Source organism: Anolis sagrei, chromosome 10 (genome assembly GCF_037176765.1).
Source record: "Anolis sagrei isolate rAnoSag1 chromosome 10, rAnoSag1.mat, whole genome shotgun sequence".
Taxonomy (NCBI): Eukaryota; Metazoa; Chordata; class Lepidosauria; order Squamata; family Dactyloidae; genus Anolis; species Anolis sagrei.
Window position 1 is genome coordinate 32,682,121 of NC_090030.1, and position 18,280 is coordinate 32,700,400.

At 48.7% G+C, this 18,280-nt stretch overlaps 1 protein-coding gene across 1 annotated transcript in view; it reads right to left on the bottom strand.

The window, feature by feature from the left end:
• Nucleotides 1-11,718: 11,718 nt before the first annotated feature.
• ABCB7 (ATP binding cassette subfamily B member 7) overlaps nucleotides 11,719-18,280 on the bottom strand; it is a 130,465-nt gene continuing 123,903 nt past the window's right edge. Inside the window, exon 16 of the mRNA XM_067471682.1 lies at nucleotides 11,719-12,744. Within this exon, the coding sequence (XP_067327783.1) occupies nucleotides 12,526-12,744 (219 nt within the window). The 3' untranslated portion in view covers nucleotides 11,719-12,525. The remainder of the gene's footprint in view (nucleotides 12,745-18,280) is intronic.

Genomic DNA, 18,280 nt, shown 5'->3' on the forward strand with positions numbered 1-18,280 from the left:
CCTAAGCCAGCTGAGAAGAGGAAGAGGACTGAGGAAGAGACTTTAAAAACACCTTTCTCCTTGGCTGTTGCTTACTACATCTGCTTGCCACCTCAGGAGGAGAAGAAGGAAATCTTGCTGCTTCTCCCCCCCTCCCCCCCCCCCCGCCCCAGCTAAGAGGAGGAAGGGGACCGAGTAAGAGACTTTAAAAACACCTGTCTCCTGGCCGTTGCTTACTACATCTGCCTGCCACCTCAGGAGGAGAAGGAGGAAATCCTGCTGCTGCTCTCCTCCACCCCCACCCCCAAGCGAGCTAAGAGGTGAAAGTGGATTGAGGAAGAGACTTTGGAAACACCTGTCTCCTGGATGTTGCTTATATCTACCTGCCACCTCAGGAGGAGAAGGAGGAAATCCTGCTGCTACTTTCCCCCTCCCAAGCCAGTTAAGAGGAGGAAGGGGACTGAGGAAGAGACTTTGGAAACACTTGTCTCCTGGCTGTTGCTTACTACATCTGCCTGCCACCTCAGGAGGAGAAGGAGGAAATCCTGCTGCTACTCTCCTCCTCCCAAGCCAGCTAAGAGGAGGAAGGGGACTGAGGAAGAGACTTTAAAAACACTTGTCTCCTGGCCGTTGCTTACTACATCTGCCTGCCACCTCAGGAGGAGAAATCCTGAGATGACCGCTTCTAATGCACTTCGATCCCATATTCCTTCCATCGGCTTCCTTTTTCTATCCAACACCTTGAAAGCGGCACACTTTCATTCTTTCCTTCTTTGTTTTCAGATGGTGCCACTATCAGCTGACCTAATTTCCTTTCCAAAGACCTCTGCTCCCTCTCTCTCTCTTCATCCTATTCTTCAGAAATTGATTGCACTTTCCGAACTCTATGACTAGTGCATGTTGTTATTTTGCAGATCACTTCAAACACGGATGCGACGACAGGAGTCCACATCACACATTTTTACTGTCGGGCACTAAAGTAAGAAGAAGTGTCTCTTATAGAAGAACCAAGGCTGAAAGCGACCGGTTCGTAAAGCTAAAGGGACGTGAGTGCATTTCTTTGGCGTTGTTATAGATGGCTGCAAAATGTGGAAGAATAGCAGGAAAACGTCCTGGAGATTCAGCCTTACATTCGGCCTCGGGCAGATTTTTAACAGATTGGTTGAGGAAAAAAAGAAACCAGGTCATTTCAGCCATAAAGGAGAGACATAGAACACTGTAAGGTCGACCTAGGATGCCATAATACGAGGGTTGAATGAAAAGTAATGCCTCCACCTTTGTTACTTCGGTTTGGATGGGAATATTTTAATAAATCAAATGCCGAAATAGTCCTGAGAATGTGCTCTTTAACTACCACTATTCACTTTTCGACATAATCACCAGACAATTGGATACATTTCTGCCAACGATGAACACGTTTTCTGAAGCTGTCACGGAAGAAGTCGACACTCTGTTTCCGCAACCAGCGTCTCACAGTTTTCTCAACATCTTCATCAGAAGCATAATGATGTCCCCACAGATCTTCTTTCATTTTCAGGAAAAGATAGAAGTCATCTTGCCATGGATGTAGCGTACATCCAACTCCAAATTGGGAAACAAGTCGTCCAAGAATACCTGGCTGCTCTAAATGAGTTCCAGTCCCCTTTCAGGGCCAGATCAGCTACACCCAAGAGTATTGAAGGAACTAGCGGAAGTCATTTCGGAACCATTGGCAACCATCTTTGAGAGTTCTTGGAGAACGGGAGAAGTTCCAGCAGATTGGAGGAGGGCCAATGTGGTCCCAATCTTCAAGAAGGGAAAAAAGGATGACCCAAACAATGACCAATGTCCGGTCAGCCTCACGTCGAAACCGGGCAAGATTCTGGAAAAGATTGTTAAGGAAGTGGTCTGCAAACACTTAGAAAGGAATGCGGTCATCGCTAATAGTCAGCATGGATTGATCAAAAACAAGTCATGCCAGACTCATCTGATCTCTTTTTTCGATAGAGTTACAAACTGGGTAGATGCGGGGAATGCCGTGGATGGAGCGTGTCTGGATTTCAGGAAGGCCTTCTTTGACAAGGTCCCCCAAGACCTTCTGGCAAGGAAACTAGTCCAATGTGGGCGAGGCAAAACTACGGTGAGGTGGATCTGGAATTGGTTAAATGGACGAACTCAGAGGGTGCTCACCAATGCTTCCTCTTCATCCTAAAAGAAGTGACAAGTGGAGTGCCGCAGGGTTCCGTCCTGGGCCCGGTCCTGTTCAACATCTTTATTAATGACTTAGATGAAGGGCTAGAAGGCAGGATCATCAAGTTTGCAGACGACACCAAATTGGGAGGGAGAGCCAAGACTCCAGAGGACAGGAGCAGGATTCAAAACGATCTTGACAGACTAACAAAAGTTCAACAGTGACAAATGCAAGAGACTCCACTTTGGCAGGAAAAACGAAATGCAAAGATACAGAATGGGGGACGATGCCTGGCTCGGGAGCAGTACGTGTGAAAAAGATCTTGGAGTCCTCGTGGACAACAAGTTAAACATGAGCCAACAATGTGATGTGGCGGCAAAAAAAGCCAATGGGATTTTGGCCTGCATCAATAGGAGCCTAGTGTCCAGATCTAGGGAAGTTATGCTCCCCATGCTCTATTCCGCCTTGGTTAGACCACTTTACCTGGAATATTGTGTCCAATTCTGGGCACCACAATTCAAGAGAGATATTGACAAGCTGGAATGTGTCCAGAGGAGGGCGACTAAAATGATCAAGGGTCTGGAGAACAAGCCCTATGAGGAGCGGCTTAGGGAACTGGGCATGTTTAGCCTGAAGAAGAGAAGGCTGAGAGGAGATATGATAGCCATGTATAAATATGTGAGAGGAAGCCACAGGGAGGAGGGAGCAAGCTTGTTTTCTGCTTCCTTGGAGACTAGGACGCGGAACAATGGCTTCAAACTACAAGAGAGGAGATTCCATCTGAACATGAGGAAGAACTTCCTGACTGTGAGAGCCGTTCAGCAGTGGAACTCTCTGCCCCGGAGTGTGGTGGAGGCTCCTTCTTTGGAAGCTTTTAAACAGAGGCTGGATGGCCATCTGTCAGGGGTGATTTGAATGCAATATTCCTGCTTCTTGGCAGAATGGGATTGGACTGGATGGCCCAGGAGGTCTCTTCCAACTCTTTGATTCTAGGATTCTATGATTTGTATGCTGTGTTGCTCGTATGTCGTACGTCATCACGTCACTGTGGAATGTAAGGAGGTGCCGGATTCTTGATAACAACGAAAAGCCGAACCATGTAGCCACTCAAGATGTTTCTTCTTCTGCTTAGCTCCTAGTGTAAATATTATTTTTGTTTTGTGTTTCATAAAGTAGTTTTTAGATAAGAAGATGTGTTTCAGTGCCTTGTGTGTGCTGAGATCGTCGCCATTCCATTGACAAACTGCTCTAGCCGAATTTGCATCAGAACTGCGTGAACGCAAAACCACCCCAAAATATCAAACTGTGATATATTGCTTTGGCGACTCCCTGAAACCTCCTCACGACCCCCCCCCCAAGGATCCTGACCCCCAGGTTGAGAAACGTTGGTCTAGCCAAATTTTCCTCAGAGCCGCGTGAACCCGAGACCACCCCAAAATATCAAACTGTGACACCTCCTTCTCTTTTAATTTTCAACAAAAATAAACTTTACTGATTTCAGAACGATTTTGCTTTACATTAACATTATAGAAGGGACAAGAAGGCTTAAGTTAAACACCCCCCCCCCCCAAGACATTGAGAAATAGAGCTTTCCAGGGTAAGGTTGATGGATTGGGGTGTTGCAAAGTCCAAAACATAGCGAATGTGCAAAAAACCTTCTCCATCCAATGGGAGGTATGCTTGAAATAAACACGATGGTCAGTATAATGTGAAATGATGAGGTTCTTGGCTTCAGGGCTAATGAAGAGAAAGGGATTCGCTATACATTGGAACCAAATTTTGGTTTTATTTTGCTGTAATATGTTGTCTGGGCTTGTCCTCATGTAAGCCGCCCCGAGTCCCCGTTGAGGAGATGGTGGCGGGGTATAAATAAAGATTATTATTATTATTATTATTATTATTATTATTATTATTATTATTAGCTGTACCTGCCACACGTTGTGGCCAACCTTTCCTCCTTCTTTCCCTCCCTCCCTCCCTTCCTCCTTCCTTCCTTTTTCTTCTTTCCTTCTCTCCTTCCTTCTCTACCTCTTTCCTTCCCCCTTTTTGTTTTCCTTCCACTTTCTCTTTCTTCCTTCTCTACCTCTTTCCCTCCTTCCTTCCATTTTTGCTTCCATGCTTCGTTCTTTTTCCTTCTTTCCTTCCGTCCCTCTTCCTCTTTCTTTCCCTCCTTCCTTCACTCTCATCCTTTCCCCCCTTTTTCTTTTCCTTCCTTTCTCTCCTTTCTTCCTTCTCTACCTCTTTCCCTCCTTCCTTCGCTTTTTGCTTCCATGCTTCGTTCTTTTTCCTTCTTTCCTTGCCTCCCTCTTCCTCTTTCTTTCCCTCCTTCCTTCGCTCCCATCCTCCCCCCTTTTCTTTTTCTTCCTCTTTATCTCCTTTCTTCTTCTCTACCTCTTCCTTCCTTCGCTCCCATGCTTCCTTCTATCTTTCCTTCCCTTTTTCTCTCCTTTCTTTCTTTCTTTCTTTCTCCCTTTCCCTCCCTCCTTCCTTTTTCTTCTTTCCTTCTCTCCTTCCTTCTCTACCTCTTTCCTTCCCCCTTTTAGTTTTCCTTCCACTTTCTCTCCTATCTTCTTTCTCTACCTCTTTCCCTTCCTTCGCTTTTTGCTTCCATGCTTCCTTCTTTTTCCTTTTCTTCCCTCCCTCTTTTTCTTTCCCTCCTTCCTTCACTCCCATCCTCCCCCCTTTTTCTTTTCCTTCCTCTCTCCTTTCTTCCTTTTCTACCTCTTTCCCTCCTTTCGTCGCTTTTTACTTCCATGCTTAGTTCTTTTCCCTTCTTTCCTTCCCTCCCTCTTCCTTTCCCTCCTTCCTTCACTCCCATCCTTTTCCCCCTTTTTCTTTTCCTTCCTTTCTCTCCTTTCTTCCTTCTCTACCTTTTCCCCTCATTCCTTCCATTTTTGCTTCCATGCTTCGTTCTTTTTCCTTTCCTTCCCTCCCTCTTCCTCTTTCTTTCCCTCCTTCCTTCACTCCCATCCTCCCCCCACTTTTTCTTTTCCTTCCTCTTTCTCTCCTTTCTTCTTCTCTACCTCTTATCGTCCTTTCTTTGCTCCCATGCTTCCTTCTATCTTTCCTTCTTTCTTTCCTTCCCTTTCTCTCTCCTTTCTTTCTTTCTTTCTTTCTTTCTCCCTTTCCCTCCTTCCTTCCTTTTTCTTCCTTCCTTCTCTCTTTCCTTCTCTACCTTTCCTTCCCCCTTTTTGTTTTCCTTCCACTTTCTCTCCTTTCTTCCTTCTCTACCTCTTTCCCTCCTTCCTTTGCTTTTTGCTTCCATGCTTCGTTCTTTTACCTTCTCTCCTTCCCTCCCTCTTTCTTTCTTTCCCTCCTTCCTTCACCCCATCCTTCCCTCTTTTTCTTTCCCTTCCTCTTTCTCCTTTCTTCCTTCTCTACCTCTTCCCTTCCTTTCTTCGCTCCCATCCTTCCTTCTATCTTTCCTTTCCTTTTTCTTTCTTTCTCCCTTTCTCTCCCTCCTTCCTTCCTTTTCTACCTCTTTCCTTCCCCCTTTTTGTTTTCCTTCCACTTTCTCTCCTTTCTTCCTTCTCTACCTCTTTCCCTCCTTCCTTCGCTTTTTGCTTCCATGCTTTGATATTTTTCCTTCTTTCCTTCCCTCCCTCTTCCTCTATGGATGCTTGCCATAGATGCAGGCGAAACATCAGGAGAGAATGCCTCTAGAACATGGCCATATAGCCCAAAAAAAAACCCTACAACCCCTTATTATTATTATTATTATTATTATTATTATTATTATTATTATTCCAGAGTGGCAACCAATGCAAAAACCATGTGGAGAAACCAAAGACCATTCCAACGAGAGAGAACTTCACCATTATGAGCCCCACTGACTTTCCTCATCTGTTTCTGAATGGGGTTAAGAGGGACTCACTTCCAGGAAACGGATCAAAATGTTATATTTTCCGTGACAAGAGCCGAGCATGGGAGCCCGATGCTTTCAAAGAACAGGGGGGGAAACAAAACGTCGAAAGGCGAGATATGAACACTATTTTTCTATATGCAGGAGGAGAGGCTGATGCGATGTTCTCTCAAACTCCCACAAAGAACAGAGGGAGGAATGACAGGAAACCCTGCATCAGCTGCTCCTGTCAAAGAAAGAAAGAAATCAAGGAAGGAAGAGAAGAAGATCTTTGTCTTTCTTCCCTTCTGGCAACTTGTGTGAATCTCAAGCAGGAGGCACTGCACCACCCAGCTAAGTGGAGAGGAGAAAATCAGGACTTAAATTCAAAGCCATTTGGAACTGTCGCCATAGACAGTAGAGTCTCGCTTATCCTCCACTTATCCGACATTCCGTCTTATCCGACGCTCCTTTTTTCCTCCAGCATTTCCCCTTCAGTGAAAGGAGCGCTCCCTAACTCTCTCCTCCATATCGGGACTTAAATTCAAAGCCATAGACAGTAGAGTCTCGCTTATCCAACCTTCACTTATCCGGCATTCCGTCTTATCCGACGCCCCTTTTTTCCTCCAGCATTTCCCCTTCAGTGAAAGGAGCGCTCCCTAACTCTCTTCTCCATATCGGGACTTAAATTCAAAGCCATAGACAGTAGAGTCTCGCTTATCCAACCTCCACTTATCCGACATTCCGTCTTATCCGACGCCCCTTTTTTTCCTCCAGCATTTCCCCTTCAGTGAAAGGAGTGCTCCCTAACTCTCTTCTCCATATCGGGACTTAAATTCAAAGCCATAGACAGTAGAGTCTCGCTTATCCAACCTCCACTTATCCGACACTCCGTCTTATCCGACGCCCCTTTTTTCCTCCAGCATTTCCCCTTCAGTGAAAGGAGCGCTCCCTAACTCTCTTCTCCATATTGGGACTTAAATTCAAAGCCATAGACAGTAGAGTCTCGCTTATCCAACCTCCCTCCACTTATCCGACATTCCGTCTTATCCGACGCCCCTTTTTTCCTCCAGCATTTCCCCTTCAGTGAAAGGAGTGCTCCCTAACTCTCTTCTCCATATCGGGACTTAAATTCAAAGCCATAGACAGTAGAGTCTCGCTTATCCAACCTCCACTTATCCGACACTCCGTCTTATCCGACGCCCCTTTTTTCCTCCAGCATTTCCCCTTCAGTGAAAGGAGCGCTCCCTAACTCTCTTCTCCATATCGGGACTTAAATTCAAAGCCATAGACAGTAGAGTCTCGCTTATCCAACCTCCACTTATCCGACATTCCGTCTTATCCGACGCCCCTTTTTTCCTCCAGCATTTCCCCTTCAGTGAAAGGAGCACTCCCTAACTCTCTTCTCCATTCCCAATCAGGCAAAACAAGGAGGAGGAGGGAAGAAAGGAGGAAAAGAGGCAGAACCGGAAGCGGAAACGTCCTCCCTCCTTCCCTCTGTGATTCCCACGCTCCTCTTCCGCATTATCCGAGCGTTTCCTGCTGGGCCGCTCTAGCCCCGAGGCGTTGCCTTGCCTTAACACTTTCAGTCCCTCTTGTTAGTATTCTAGGTAGGAGACACGGTATTATCTGATATTTTTGTTTATCTGACATTCAGCCGGCACATTTATGTCGGATAAGCGAGACTCTACTGCAGGCATAAGCAAAAAATTGTGGGTCTGACTGAGAGCCGGGCCGGGAAGGAAGGTAGTCGGGCACATGCTGGGTGGGAAAGAGCCTAACCTAGATCATCTTCAGGTTGTCCTCCTGGCACAAGGATGGGGCTGCTTGTTCCATCCTTATGCCAGGAGGAAAACGAGACATGTTGCGGCTGCCCTGATCCTCCTCCCCGATCTTCGGCTGTCCTCCCCGCATTTTGCCAGGAGGACGGTGAGACAAGCTACAGCCGAGATCACTCCAGAGGACTCTCAGCCATTGCTTGCCTTCCTTCGGCCATCCTCCTGGCATAAGGACGGGGCTGCTTGTCTCATCCTTATGCCAGGAGGAAAACGAGACATGTGGCGAATACCCTGATCGTCCTCCCCCATCCTCCTCCCCTGATCTTCAGACTGTCCTCCAAACATTTTGCCAGGAGGACGGTGAGACGAGCTACAGCCGAGATCACTCTGGAGGATTGATCTCGGGCCATCCTCCTGGCATAAGAACGGGGCTGCTTGTCTCATCCTTATGCCAGGAGGAAAACAAGACACGTTGCGACTGCCCTGATCCTCCTCCCCGATCTTTTGGCTGTCCTCCCCCCATTTTGCCAGGAGGACGGTGAGACAAGCTACAGCCGAGATCACTCCAGAGGACTCTCAGCCACTGCTTGCCCTCCTCGGGCCGTCCTCCTGGCATAAGGATGGGGATGCTTGCACCATCCTTATGCCAGGAGGAAAACGAGACACGTTGCGACTGCCCAGATCCTCCTCCTCTGAACTTCGGACTGTCCTCCCCACATTTTGCCAGGAGGACGGTGAGACACGCTACAGCCGAGATCATTCCAGAGGACTCTCAGCCACTGCTTGCCTTCCTTCGGCCATCCTCCTGGCATAAGGACAGGGCTGCTTGTCCCATCCTTATGCCAGGAGGAAAACAAGACATATGACGACTACCCTGATCCTCCTCCTCAATCCTCCTTCCCCGATCTTTGGGCTGTCCTCCCTGCATTTTGACACGCTACAGCCAAGAGCACTCTGGAGGACTCTCAGCCACTGCTTGCCTTCCTCGGGTCATCCTCCTGGCATAAGGATAGGGCTGCTTGTCTCATCCTTATGCCAGGAGGAAAACGAGACATGTGGCGAATACCCTGATCCTCCTCCCCAATCCTCCTCCCCTGATCTTTGGACTGTCCTCCCGGCATTTTGCCAGGAGGACGGTGAGACAAGCTACAGCCGAGATCACTTCGGAGGACTCTCAGCCACTGCTTGCCTTCCTCGGGCCGTCCTCCTGGCATAAGGACAGGGCTGCTTTTCTCATCCTTATGCCAGGAGAAAAACGAGTCATGTGGCGAATACCCTGATCCTCCTCCCCGATCCTCCTTCCCTAATCTTCGCGCTGTCCTCCCTGCATTTTCACACGCTACAGCCGAGAGCACTCCGGAGGACTCTCAGCCACTGCTAACCTTCTTTGGGTTGCCTTCCTGGCATAAGGATGGGGCTTCTTGCCCCATCCTTATGCCAGGAGGAAAACGAGACATGTGGCGACTGCCCTGATCCTTCTCCCCGATCCTCCTCCCCTAATCTTCGGGCTGTCTTCCCAGCATTTTGCCAGGAGGACGGTGAGACATGCTACAGCTGAGAGCACTCCGGAGGACTCTCAGCCACTGCTGACCTTCTTTGGGTTGCCTTCCTGGCATAAGAATGGGGCTTCTTGCCCCATCCTTATGCCAGGAGGAAAACGAGACATGTGGCGACTGCCCTGATCCTTCTCCCCGATCCTCCTCCCCTAATCTTCGGGCTGTCTTCCCAGCATTTTGCCAGGAGGACGGTGAGACATGCTACAGCTGAGAGCACTCCGGAGGACTCTCAGCCACTGCTGACCTTCCTTGGGTTGCCTTCCTGGCATAAGAATGGGGCTGCTTGCCCCATCCTTATGCCAGGAGGAAAAAAGGACATCTGGTGACTGCCCTGATCCTCCTCCCCGATCCTCCTTCCCCAATCTTCAGGCTGTCCTCCTGGCATTTTGCTAGGAGGACAGTGAGACACGCTACAGCCGATAGCACTCCGGAGGACTCTCAGCCACTGCTTGCCTTCCTCGAGACGTTCTCCTGGCATAAAGATGGGGCTGCCAGGAGGAAAATGTGGTGACTGCCCTGATCCTCCTCCTCCTCCTCCCCGATCGTCCTCCCCCGATCTTCGGGCTGTGCTCCCCACATTTTGCCAGGAGGATGGTAAGACAAGTGACGGTCAAGAGAACTCTGGAGGACTCTCAGCCACTGCTTGCCTTCCTTGGGCTGTCCTCCTGGCATAAGGATTTTTCGGCTTGTCCCATCCTTATGCCAGGAGGAAAACGAGACATGTGGCGACTGCCCTGATCCTCCTCCCAGATCTTCCTCACTCATATTTCGGCTGTCCTTCCGGCATTTTGCAAGGAGCACAGTGAGACAAGCTACAGCTGACAGCACTCCAGAGGACTCTCAGCCACTGCTTGCCTTCCTTGGGCCGTCCTCCTGGCATAAGGATGGGGCTGCCGGGAGGAAAACGAGACATGTGGTAACTGCCCTGATCCTCCTCCCCAATCTTCCTCTTCCGATCTTTGGGTTGTCTTACCCACATTTTGCCAGGAGGATGGTGAGACAAGTTACAGCTTCCTCGGGCCGTCCTCCTGGCATGAGGATGGAACTGCTTGTCCCATCCTTATGCCAGGAGGAAAACGAGACATGTTGTGACTGCCCTGATCCTCCTCCCTGATCTTTTGGCTGTCTTCCCCGCATTTTTCCAGGAGGACGGTGAGACATGCTACAGCCGAGAGTACGGTGGAGGACACTCAGCCACTGCTTGCCTTCCTCGAGCTGTCCTCCTGGCATAAGGACGGGGCTGGTTGCCTCATCCTTATGCCAGGAGGAAAACGTGTCATGTGGCGACTGCCCTGATCCTCCTCCCCAATATTCCTCCCCCGATCTTTGGGCTGTCCTCCCCACATTTTGCCAGGAGGATGGTGAGACAAGTTACATCTTCCTCGAGCCGTCCCCCTGGCATGAGGATGGGTCTGCTTTTCCCATCCTTATGCCAGGAAGAAAACGAGACATGTGGTGACTGCCCTGATCCTCCTCCCCAATCTTTTGGCTGTCCTCCCTTCATTTTGCTAGGAGGACGGTGAGACATGCTACAGCCGAGAGCACGATGGAGGACTCTCAGCCACTGCTTGCCTTCCTCGGGCCGCCCTCCTGGCATAAGGATGGGGCTGCTTGTCTCATCCTTATGCCAGGAGGAAAACGAGACATGTGGCGAATACCCTGATCCTCCTCCCCAATCCTCCTCCCCTGATCTTTGGACTGTCCTCCCGGCATTTTGCCAGGAGGATGGTAAGATAAGTGACAGCCAAGAGAACTCTGGAGGACTCTCAGCCACTGCTTGCCCTCCTTGGGCTGTCCTCCTGGCATGGGGATGGGGCTGCTTGTACCATCCTTATGCCAGGAGGAAAACAAGACATGTGGTGACTGCCCTGATCCTCCTACCCGATCCTCCTCCCCCAATCTTCGGGCTGTCCTCATTTTCCCAGAACGACGGTGAGACAAGCTGCAGCCGAGAGCACTCCGAAGGTCTCTCAGCCACCGCTTGCCTTCCTTGGGCTGTCATCTCGGCATAAGGATGGGGCTGCTTGCACCTCCTTATGCCGGACTGGGGATGAGACATATGGTAGCTGAGAGTGCTCCAGAGAACTTTCAGCTGCTGCGTGCCTTCTTCCCCTGTTCTTTCTGCATACGGATGTGTTCTTATGATGAAAGAACAGAGAAAACTAGAGAGCCTGAGGGAAGTGCTCAGGGGGCTGCATCTGGCCCCAATGCCTTCAGATGGATGGCCATCTGTCAGGGGTGCTTTGAATGCAATATTCCTGCTTCTTGGTAGAATGGGGTTGGACTGGATGGCCCATGAGGTCTCTTCCAACTCTTTCATTCTATGATTTGCCCATGCCTGTTCTACTGTATTAGCAAGACTCTGCTTTGTGCACACAACTGGGAGAACATTCATCCTTGAAGTGGTGATTTTTAATCATTTTACGAATCCAGTGTTATCCATTTCCAAACAAGTTACATTTCCTTCATCAACGCCTTTCAACAGACTGATGGGGATCCCAAATTTTGCTTGACTTCTTCCAACTCTGAAACCTGGATTTTGTGAAGAACATTCTCCTGGATTCTCTTTCCAAATTTGGCAGAATTTTTCCCATACCTATTTCTGTGGATGCCAGAGAACGCATTAATCTGTCTTATTTTGCCTTTGGAGGTGTTCCCATTGAGTACACACTCCTGTTCATTTCGGTTCTCGGAAAGTGAATGACTTTTTGGGGCAAACGAGGAGCTGCCTTGAGAAACTGGGCCAAAATCGCTGCTCAAGATCTCGTCCCTCGTTCTTTACAAAAAGAGATATAAAATCTTTCAAACACAACAGTTATTTGAGAAGGGTAACTGTTTCGTTTCCCCTGTTAGGACACCCACGCGCTTGAATTAACCAGCTCTGGTTAAAATGGATATGTAGAAAAACACCTTTGTCAAACCCACCAGGATCAACCCCTCCACACTGTCATTCTGGTCAAATGACAGGGAGAGAGATGTGTGTTCCTGGGAGGAAGAAGTGTCCATTGGTTAATCGGGTTATTCCGAGATACTTCCAGTCGAGCAGCGGAGAGCTACTTGCAAAGTCCTTTGGTTTGAGAAGTCGCGCTCCTCAGAGAAGCCGCCTATAAACAAGGCTCTTAAAATACTGCATCGTTCATTCCGCAGGACGTCGAGAAGGTGGTTCAGTGCAAACGTGTGCCGCGACGAGGATCTCCCGCCTCAGCAGGAGCAGTTCCCGCAGCCCTTGACGCTGTTGATGATCTCCTCCTGCAGCTTCCGGCGGTCCTCCTCCTTGGAGGAGAGGCCGCCCCGCTCCTCCCACCGCTCCTGGGGGTCCCTGCTCAGCATCCGGCTGCTCTGCGTGTGCCACATCTCGTAGTAGAGGCTGCCGGGGAGCCGCAACAGGTCGACGTGCCTGCCACGCTCCGCCACTTGGCCCTGTTTGAGGAAAAAACAAAATCGGTGATCAAATGCGAACAAATGGTTACATCCCGTTTAGACTACTGCAACGCTCTCTACGTGGGGTTGCCCTTGAAGACGGCCCGGAAGCTTCAATTAGTCCAACGTGCGGCAGCCATGATTCTAACAGGAGCAGAACGCAGGGAGCATACGACCCCCCTGTTGCGCCAACTCCACTGGCTGCCAATCTGCTACCGGGCCCAATTCAAGGTGCTGGCATTGGCTTATAAAGCCTTAAACGGTTCCGGCCCAAGCTACCTATCTAACCACATCTCTGCCTATGAACCCACCAGGACTTTGAGATCTTCCGGGGAGGCCCTGCTCTCGATCCCGCCTGCTTCTCAAGCACGGCTGGCGGGGATGAGAGATAGGGCCTTCTCGGTGGTGGCTCCTCGGCTGTGGAACGCCCTTCCCACAGACATTAGACTAGCACCATCTCTAATGGTATTCCACAAAAAAGTGAAGACCTGGCTGTTTGAGCAGGCGTTGGAATAATTAGTGCAATGATTGGTAAATGAACACTGGAATGGAACAATGGATGACGAATCTGGATTATGTTTTGATGATGAGACGATAGTGATTGGTTATTGTAGTAATTAGAACCAGACATCCTGAGGAGTGAGGTTGAATGGGCCTTAAGAAGCATTGCTAACAACAAGGCAGCAGGAGACGACGGGATCCCAGCTGAACTGTTTAAAATCTTAAAAGATGATGCTGTCAAGGTGATGCATGCCATATGCCAGCAAATATGGAAAACACAAGAATGGCTATCAGACTGGAAAAAATCCACTTCTATCCCCATACCAAAAAAGGGAAATGCGAAAGACTGCTCAAACTTCCGCACAGTGGCCCTTATTTCTCATGCCAGTAAGGTAATGCTCAAGATCCTGCAAGGAAGAAGACTCCAGCAATACATGGAGCGAGAGTTGCCAGATGTTCAGGCTGGGTTTAGAAAAGGCAGAGGAACGAGAGACCAGATTGCCAATATCTGCTGGATAATGGAGAAAGGCAGGGAGTTTCAGAAAAACATCTACTTCTGCTTCATTCACTATTCTTCAGCCTTTGACTGTGTGGATCATAATAAATTGTGGCAAGTTCTTGGTGGGATGGGCATCCCAAGCCCCCTTCCCTCTCTCCTGAGGAATCTGTACAAGGACCAAGGAGCCACAGTCAGAACTGACCACGGAACAGGAGACGGGTTCAAGATTGGGAAAGGCGTCCGGCAAGGCTGCATCCTCTCACCCAACCTTTTCAACGTGTATGCAGAACACATCATGAGAGGATGTGCGGGGCTTGAGGAATGCAAGGCTGGGGTGGAAATTGCTGGAAGAAACATTCACAACCTCAGATATGCAGATGACACCACTCTGATGGCCGAAAGCGAGGAGGAGCTGAGGAGCCTTCTAATCAAGGTGAAAGAAGAAAGCGCAAAAGCCGGGTTGCAGCTAAACATCACAAAAACCAAGATTATGGCAACAAGAATGATTGACAACTGGAAAATAGAGGGAGAAAATGTGGAGGCCGTGACAGACTTTGTATTTCTAGGCGCAAAGATGACTGCAGATGCAGACTGTGGCCAGGAAATCAGAAGACGCTTCCTTCTTGGGAGGAGAGCAATGTCCAATCTCGACAAAATAGTAAAGAGTAGAGACATCAGACTGGCAACCAAGATCCATTGCCTAGTCAAAGCCATGGTATTCCCTGGAGTCACCTACGGATGTGAGAGCTGGACCTTCGGGAAGGCTGAGCGAAGGAAGAGAGATGCTTTTGAGCTGTGGTGTTGGAGGAAAGTTCTGAGAGTGCCTTGGACTGCGAGAAGATCCAACCAGTCCATCCTCCAGGAAATAAAGCCCGGCTGCTCACTGGAGGGAAGGAGACTAGAGACAAAGTGGAAGTCCTTTGGCCACATCAGGAGGAGACAGCAAAGCCTAGAGAAGACAATGATGCTGGGGAAAGTGGAAGGGAAAAGGAAGAGGGGCCGACCAAGGGCAAGATGGATGGATGGCATCCTTGAAGGGACTGGAATGACCTTGAAGGAGCTGGGGGTGGTGACGGCCGACAGGGAGCGCTGGCGTGGGCTGGTCCATGAGGTCACGAAGAGTCGGAGATGACTGAACGAATGAACAACAACAACAACATTGTAGTAATTGTTTATTAATTGTGTAATGTGTTAAGTTGTTAACTGTTTTTATACTGTTGCATTGAATTTTTGCTGTCCTTATTGGTTGTGAACCGCTGTGAGTCACCTTCGGGCTGAGAACAGCGGTATAGAAGTAAAGTAAATAATAATAATAATAATAATGGTGGCGGGGTATAAATAAAGTTGTTGTTGTTATTATTATTATTATTATTATTATTATTATTATTGACTCCTAGAATACTAACAACAGGGAGTCAATGGGTTAGGACAGTGTTTCTCAACCTGGGGGTCGGGACCCCTGGGGGGGGGGGGGGTCATTAGGAGCTTGGTTTAATTCCATCGTTAGTGGAGTTCAGAATGCTCTTTCATTGTAGGTGAACTATACATCCCAGCAACTACAACTCCCAAATGACAAATTCAATTTTTTTTTGAGTGAAGGACATACATTGGGTTGTTAGGTCTCTTGTGTCCAAATTTGGTGTCAATTCGTCCAGTGGTTTACGAGTTCTGTTAATCCCACAAACGAAAATTACATTTTTATTTATATAAGATAGATAGATAGATAGATAATATACACACACGCACACACACACACCCTGACAATTAAATCAGAATAGTGGAACAAAAGATTAAATTGGAAATGAAAGCAAAGGCAACTCCAAATCCAAGTTCTGCCACCTGCATAAATTATGCAAATGCACACATTTATTCCGGAAGTTCCCTCGTTCTGAATAATGCATTCTCCTTTCTGCTTGCAGTCAGGAAGGGGTCAGGCCCCCCAACCTGGACCTTTGGCTGCTGGAAATATTACTCGCTTTGGAGCCTTTCCAGATAGAAATGCTAGGAATATCCATGTCATTTTGAGGCTCCTCATGAAAACCTAGTTTCCCCGGAGGCTGAACAAGCACAGCAGCACAAAATCGTGGCAAATGGTTAAAAGAACAGCAGAGCCGTGCGGAATAACCCTTTGGGTTTTTGCAAGTTTTCCGCACTGCATGGACATGTTCCAGTGGCATTCTCTCCTGACATTTTGCCTGCATCTATGGCTGGCATCCTCAGAGGTTGTGAGGTCTGCTGGAAACTAGAAAAATGGGATATATATATCTGTGGAATAATGTCCAAGGTGGGAGAAAGAACTCTTCTTACTGCCTGGGGGAATCCTTTGTTGGGAGGTGGAATGTCCAGGGTGGGAGAAAAAACTCTTGCCTGCTTGAGGTAAGTGTGAATGTTGCAATTGGCCACCTTCATTAGCAGTTAAAGGCCAAGCAGTTTCATGATCTGGCTTATTACCGCCTGGGGGAATCCTTTGTTGGGAGGTGGAATGTCCAGGGTGGGAGAAAGAACTCTTGCCTGCTTGAGGCAAGTGTGAATGTTGCAATTGGCCACCTTGATTAGCAGTTAATGGGCAAGCTTCTTACCGCCTGGGGGAATCCTTTGTTGGGAGGTGGAATGTCCAGGGTGGGAGAAAGAACTCTTGCCTGCTTGAGGTAAGTGTGGATGTTGCAATTGGCCACCTTGATTAGCAGTTAATGGTCAAGCAGTTTTATGATCTGGTTTCTAACTGCCTGGAGGTATCCTTTGTTGGGAGGTGGAATGTCCAGGGTGGGAGAAAGAACTCTTGCCTGCTTGAGGCAAGTGTGAATGTTACAATTGGCCACCTTGATTAGCAGTTAATGGCCAAGCAGTTTCATGATCTGGCTTCTTACCGCCTGGGGGAATCCTTTGTTGGGAGGTGGAATGTCCAGGGTGGGAGAAAGAACTCTTGCCTGCTTGAGGCAAGTGTGAATGTTACAATTGGCCACTTTGATTAGCAGTTAATGGCCAAGCTTCTTACCGCCTGGGGGAATCCTTTGTTGGGAGGTGGAATGTCCAGGGTGGGAGAAAAAACTCTTGCCTGCTTGAGGTAAGTGTGAATGTTGCAATTGGCCACCTTGATTAGCAGTTAATGGCCAAGCAGTTTCACAATCTGGATTACTACTGCCTGGGGGAATCCTTTGTTGGGAGGTGGAATGTCCAGGGTGGGAGAAAGAACTCTTGCCTGCTTGAGGCAAGTGTGAATGTTGCAATTGGCCACCTTGATTAGCAGTTAATGGCCAAGCTTCTTACCGCCTGGGGGAATCCTTTGTTGGGAGGTGGAATGTCCAGGGTGGGACAAAGAACTCTTGACTGCTTCATGTAAGTATGAATGTTGCAATTAGCCACCTTGATTAGCAGTTAATGGCCAAACAATTTCATGATCTGGCTTCTTACCGCCTGGAGGAATCCTTTGTTGGGAGGTGGAATGTCCAGGGTGGGAGAAAGAACTCTTGCCTGCTTGAGGCAAATGTGAATGTTGCAATTGGCCACCTTGATTAGCAGTTAATGGCCAAGCAGTTTCACAATCTGGCTTTTTACTGCCTGGAGGAATCCTTTGTTGGGAGGTGGAATGTCCAGGGTGTTCAACTTCTACACAAATGACCAGCCACTGCCAGAAGGGACAGAGAGTTTCATCTATGCTGATGATCGTGCCATCACCACTCAAGCAGGGAGCTTTGAGATGGTAGAACAGAAGCTCTCCAAAGCTCTAGGTGCTCTTACTGCCTACTACAGGGAAAAACAACTGATCCCTAATCCATCTAAAACACAGACATGTGCCTTTCATCTCAAGAACAGACAAGCATCCCGAGCTCTGAGGATCACCTGAGAAGGAATCCCACTGAAGCATTGCAGCACACCCAAATCCCTGGGAGTCACTCTGGACCGTGTTCTTACCTACAAGAAGCACTGCCTGAACATCAAGCAAAAAGTGGGTGCTAGAAACAATATCATACAAAAGCTGACTGGCACAACCTGGGGATCACAACTAGACACAGTGAAGACATCTGCCCTTGTGCTATGCTACTCTGCTGCTGAGTACGCATGCCCAGAGTGGAACATTTCTCACCACACTAAAACGGTAGATGTGGCTCTTAATGAGACATGCTGCATTATCACGGGGTGTCTGCGCCCTACACCACTGGAGAAATTACACTGCTTAGCCGGTATTGCACCACCCGACATCCGCCGGGAAGTAGCAGCCAATAGTGAAAGGACCAAGGCAGAGACATCTCCAGCTCATCCCCTGTTTGGGTATCAGCCAGCACGTCAACGACTTAAATCAAGACATAGTTTTCTTAGATCTACAGAGACACTCGCTGGAACACGTCAGCAAGCGAGAGTCCAAAAGTGGCAGGCTTAAACCCAGAACCTGGTACCAAATGAGAGACTCCCTCCTGGGCACACAGAAGACTGGGCGACTTGGAAGGCGCTGAACAGACTGAGCTCTGGCACCACAAGATGCAGAGCCAACTTTCAAAAATGGGGCCACAAAGTGGAATCCTCGACATGCGAGTGCGG